Source organism: Mus pahari, chromosome 5 (genome assembly GCF_900095145.1).
Source record: "Mus pahari chromosome 5, PAHARI_EIJ_v1.1, whole genome shotgun sequence".
Lineage (NCBI taxonomy): Eukaryota > Metazoa > Chordata > Mammalia > Rodentia > Muridae > Mus > Mus pahari.
Window position 1 is genome coordinate 107,903,649 of NC_034594.1, and position 6,000 is coordinate 107,909,648.

The 6,000-nt window shown below is 40.3% G+C and overlaps 1 protein-coding gene across 1 annotated transcript in view; it reads right to left on the reverse strand.

Annotated features, from left to right (window-relative positions):
* Window positions 1–4,332, reverse strand: part of Zc3h11a (zinc finger CCCH-type containing 11A) — a gene marked incomplete at its 3' end in the record, with an annotated part of 28,967 nt that extends 24,635 nt beyond the window's left edge. The window contains exons 1-2 of the mRNA XM_029538690.1: window positions 4,174–4,332; window positions 1,940–2,059 (exon numbers count right to left, since the gene is read on the reverse strand). Coding sequence (XP_029394550.1) covers window positions 1,940–2,059; window positions 4,174–4,227 — 174 coding nt within the window. The remainder of the gene's footprint in view (window positions 1–1,939; window positions 2,060–4,173) is intronic.
* Between the last annotated feature and the right edge of the window lie 1,668 nt (window positions 4,333–6,000).

The window sequence follows — 6,000 nt, forward strand, 5'->3', positions numbered from 1 at the left end:
TAAGGACTTGAAAAGCAATAGGGACAGACCAAAGCATAGTGTCTGTCTACCTTTCTTCACTGAAAGAAACCAGTATGTCTTTATATAGATTTTAGAGTAGGAGTAAAAAAATTACAAAGATTAAAAGGCCTGGAAAACCTCTATTGACCAAAAAGCAAAGATAGAGTGGTAAGGAGTGCCCCCCAATAAATAAGTCAGCTTGAAGGCTTCTTAAAACGTTAAATTGGAATACAATGGATATAACACATTAAGCAAAAACAGAAAACCAATAATTCACACTAACACAAATAGATCCAGGGGAAAAATCAAGTTTGGTGGGAAATGGGCCATCTAGAGTATCTAGAGCATTAAAGAACGTCTAAACTGGGGCAGTGAAATGGCTCAGTGGTGCAGGTACCTGCTGTCGAAGCTGATGACGAGTTCTGTCTCTGGGGCCCACATGGTACAACGAGTGACTTGTGAAGTCCTCCTCGGACCCCCACATACACACATACATGTACACACTTACAGACAGACAAACACACATACATAGTTTTTTAATTATTAAAACTTTATAGTGGGGCTGGACAGATGGCTCAGTGGTTAAGAGCACTGACTGCTCTTCCAGAGGTCCTGAGTTCAATTCCCAGCAACCACATGGTGGCTCACAACCATCTGTAATGGGCTCCAATGCCCTCTTCTGGTGTGTCTGAAGACAGCTACAGTGTACTCATATATATAAAATAAATAAATAAATCTTTAAAACACACACACACACACACACAAACTTTATAGTAAAGCAATGTAGCTATACTGTGAAAAAAGTTAGAGCAGTAATGGGAAAACTGCAATTGTGTGCCATTTAATTATCTATGTACAATAAAAAGAATGTTGCTTTTGTTATGTCCCATGAAACAGATAGCATCTAGGGAGCTGAAGAGATGGCCTAAAGGTTTAGTTCCCCAGCACCCACACGTGGCTCCCAAGTATCTGTAACTCAGCTCCAAGAGATCCAACTCCTCTGACTTCTGCTGGCCCTACCTATGTGGTACAGAAACATTCCAACATATACACATACAATTAAAAAGGAGACATATGCAATTGTAATTTAGTAATGAAAATGTAAAAATAAACTGAATCATATGTTACAGAACAGCTGCCCTACAACTATCATGAAAGACACTGTCCTGTGAGACTAAAGCATTTATACACCACATGTGATCTGTAAGTGCGACTGCTCCTTCAATATAAGATATGACCAGACAGTAGCAAACCTGCATGAGGGCAAGTGTTACCAATTCTCATGTTTTAATTTTCACTGTTTGCTACTGTTGTGTAGGAAAATGCCTTGTTTGTAGGAAACTCTCAACATAATGGGAAATAGAAGATAAGATGGAAGTAATTTATCGTTAAGTGGGTCAGAAGAAAAAATATTTATTTTATTTTCTATGTACACATGTTTTTCTTGAATGTATGTATGGAGATATATATATATATAATATCTATCACATTTGTGACTGGTGTCCGTGAAAGTCTAGGCAGGCACCAGAGCCTTAATAGTTAGACAATTGTGAGCTACCACTTGGGTGCTAGGAACAAAGGTCTTCTGCAAGAACAGTAAGTACTCTTAAACTCAGAGCCATCTCTTGAGCCCCTTTGTTTTAAAACTTAGAAACACTGGCCAGCAAGATGCCTCAGCAGGTTAAGGTATTTGCCACAAAATTCAAGCATCTTAGCACAAGTTCCAGAACACACGTTGTGGAACTAGAGCTAACTCCTACAGGTCAAGGTGTTCTCTGACTTCCACATGTGTGCAACAGCATGCACGCACCCCAACCCCCACCAGTTAAGTGCTTGGCAGTTAAGTGCTTTTACTGAATCACCCCACCCTCACTAGTCACTGTCCTCATATTTTTTTATTGATTCTATATACCTATAGTAACAAATATTGGAAACTTACATCAATTTCCATGTGGCGAAATCTGCACACCTGTCGAAAACAACGACCTTCTTGCCATAGTGTGCAGACAGTTTCATTTCCTAGTGCAGCTTCACAGTGACGGAATGGGCAGCTGTCACCCTGTAAATAAAACAGGAAAGGACTGTGGCACATGACCATAAGAATAGTGTCCAAGAACCTAATAAACACACTAGTAAACAAAGACCTCCAGGGCAGGAAATGATGTAACAGTAACAGCAATAACAACCATCTGAAAGCAGTCAATCTGTACTAGAATAACCTATTGCTTTTTGTTGTTTGTTTGACAGGGTCCCTCACTGGCCTGGAACTCCCCATGCAGATTTAGGTTGACTGACAGGGCTCAAGGATGAATCTTCCTCTACACCCCCAGAACAACAGCATGCCATTCATCATGCCTGGCTTTGTAAAATGTGGATTCTGGATATGGAACATGCAAATCTTGCTGACTGAGCCATCTCCCCAGCCTTAACCTACTTCTTTGCTGTTGTTGTTCTCACTATGCAGTCTTGGTAAGCCTAGAACTCTCTATGTAAGCCAGGCAGGTCCTGGACACAGAGAACACCTGTCCCCGCCTCACCAGTGCTGGGGATGAAAGGCATGCCATCATACCCAGCTCTCTTCAACCTACTGAGTGACACAACTGACTAAAGGACTGAAAAAGACAAGGACTCTCAGGAAAGAAAATATCCACTAAAGCATATTCAAAATGGCTTCAGATCCTGACATCAATATTTTCCAGCTTTTGATAGAAAATAAAAGAGAAGTTGAAAGGCTGCTGCAAGTGATGAAGCATAATTAATATATGACTAATAGTTACTTTGGGGGGGGGGGCAGAGAGATGGCTCAGTGGTTAAGAGCACTGACAGCTCTTCTAGAGGTCCTGAGTTCAAATTCCAGCAACTACATGATGCTCACAACCATCTGTAATGCTATCCAATGCTCTCTTTTGGTGTGTCTAAGGACAGCTACAGTGCACTCATATATAAAATAAATAAATAAATCTGGGGTGGAGAGATGGCTCAGCGGTTAAGAGCACTGACTCCTCTTCCAGAGGTCCTGAGTTCAAGTCTCAGCAACCACATAGCGGCCTTCTGGTGTGCCTGAAGACAGCTACAGTATACTTGTATAAATAAAATAAATACATCTTTAAAAAAAGTTACTTTTACTATCTGAAACAAAATGCTATTGTACAAACTGCTGATATTAAATGGAAATGCTGATATTAAAGTCTTGGTATTTTTAAAATCTTTTGCAGTGTCAGAAGCTGAATCCAGCAACCCTCACGCTTGCAAGTGCTCTACAGCTGAGCTACAATACACACCCAATAGAAAACTTCATGCCCCTCACCCCTGGAATTTCTGGCCTTATAGCCCAGGATGAACTTGCAACCCTATTTCTATTACCATGCTTAGCTAGATTTATCTGTTTAAACACACTATCACGGTGATTTTAGAACAACCAACTATAATATACAAATACAGGATTAGCCATAAAGAAATAAAAGAAAATGACATGCAGACCGAAATAGTGCTACTGAAAACTCAAGCAGACAAACAGGACAAGAGAAAGCAAAATTCTAAACGAGCATTAAAAAAATAGCATTCTTACTAGCAGAAAATGTGAAGAGGTCAAATTTAATCCATAACAGCTCCTCCAAGTATTATGTAACCCACCCACTCAGCTAAACAAAGTTTTTAAAAAAAAAAAAAAAAAAAAAAAAAAAATTCAAGCTGCTGAGTGGTAGAGGCCCAAGTCCCAAGTCTCCTGCAGGCACTGGGACTAGATTGATTATGGCAGAATGATGACTATATGACATGGACATTTTGGGGTTTTGTGGCACATGAGAAAGTTATAATTATATAAATGAAGAGGGAAAATGAGTGATGTGTTCTTCACACATGATTTTCTTTTCTTTTNTTTTTTTTTTTTTTTTGAGACAGGGTTTCTCTGTGTAGCCCTGACTGCCCTGGAACTCACTTTGAAGACCAGGCTGGCCTCGAACTCAGAAATCCGCCTGCCTCTGCCTCCCAAGTGCTGGGATTAAAGGCATGCGCCACCATGCCCAGCTACATGATTCTTTACTAAAGACTGGTAGTGGGTGATATAACAGCTGAGCAAGACACAACATAAAAACAGTTCAGAATGCAGGGAAATCTTAGCTAATTTTATTTAAGAAACCACAGAAAGAACTGACTTAGAGATGCCAGTCTTACTTTGGTGCATGTAGAATAGAAATAAAAATAGCAGTCTTCTCCCTGATTAGGCATACTGGGTAAATTCTCAGGCCAAAAGTGGCTTCCTGGAACAAGCCACTGCTTCCTCGAGGTGAAGACCAGCTCCAAGGACTCTTGAAATGGACTTACTCTTCCAATGATAATTCAACCACAGAAATCGTCTTTAAAATGTAATCCTGAAAGGGGAGACAGTGAATTAGTTCTTCAGGTAAATTCTCCTAACCTTTCCCCCAATGCTTAATGATACCACAGTAAAATTAGATTTGAATTGTGTTAGCACGCACTTATCACACAGAGCATTATAAACAAGCTACTTATGAGTACTGTATGCTCCCATATGCGATATAAAATTTTTGCTAAGGACAGCCATGCCCTATTCTTTTCAATGTCCTATGGTGCTCGTTTTGTGTTTCAGTATAAAATCTAAGTATATATTGCTAAACCCGTGAGCTGCATTTTAGAATAGAACACAGATTACTTGTAAAATACTTACCAATGTTATTTTCACCTAAATGAAAAACTCAAATATCTTCATAAGCATGTTATATCAGAAGTATATAATTATCCCTGAATGGAAGAACCCTATTTAAATAGAGTAGTTACTGAAACAATTATCTTTGAGAAGATCTATGGGTTAGGTTAGCTATTAAGATAGCAAAGGAGCAGAGAAGTCTTCCAGGGCAGACCCAGAGGATGAACAGTGGCAACTCAAGCAGCATTCTAATTCTCGCCCCACCATTCCCTGAACCCACACAAACTATGCAAGAAAGCTGCTACAAAAGCAAAGCACCCTGTAAGAGCACATGGGAATGTGCAAGGGGAGCGCTAAAACTCTAATAATGCCAGCTAAACCCGGCTTACCACTCTAAGTCCAAAGCTAATCTTATCTTCCATGAGTAAAGTGATTCCTAATCCAAGAATTGTTCATCAAGATGAAAGCTAGCCTTCAAGCCAGTGACCTAAGTTAGCAACAAGAGTCTTCAACTAACCATGCCACAAAATCTTCAAAATGAATATACCCATTATCAAATGAGTTCACTCTACAATTTAAGGTTAAAAAGACAGTAAACACTCAAATAACAGCACAAAACAAAGTACACCTCCATTTTGCTTCTAACAAGAAAATGACACCCAGAAACCTTCAAGTTCAAATCCTGAGACTCTGTAATATGTCCACACATAGCTATAAGACATACTTTAGTGCTCACAGGGGAAAGATGCCAAAAGCACAGGCACCTACATTTGTGGACTAATTGAAATGCTCAGAAGAAAAAGCATCAATGAAACCACTGCTAGAATTAATTACACTAAAGGTGCTTCTATAAGAATCAAAGCTGAGCCGGGCAGTTGTGGTGCACGCCTTTAATCCCAGCACTCGGGAGGCAGAGACAGGCGGATTTCTGAGTTCGAGGCTAGCCTGGTCTGCAGAGTGAGTTCCAGGACAGCCAGGACTGCACACAGAAACCCTGTCTCAAAAAAAAAAAAAAAAACAAAACACTGCTTGTGGACGTTGTACATCGTGGTGCGGAGCCTAGTGCGCACCACGATGTACAACGTCCACAAGCAGTCTTGGGTTCTATAAGAGAGCAAGCTGAGCAAGCCAGGGGAAGCAAGCCAGTAAAGAACATCCCTCCATGGCTTCTGCATCAGCTCCTGCTTTCTGACCTGCTTGAGTTCCAGTCCTGCATCCTTTGATGATCAAAAGCAGTATGGAAATGTAAGCCAAATAAACCCTTTCCTCCCCAACTTGCTTCTTGGTCATGATGTTTGTGCAAGAATAGAAACCCTGACTAAGACAACACCACT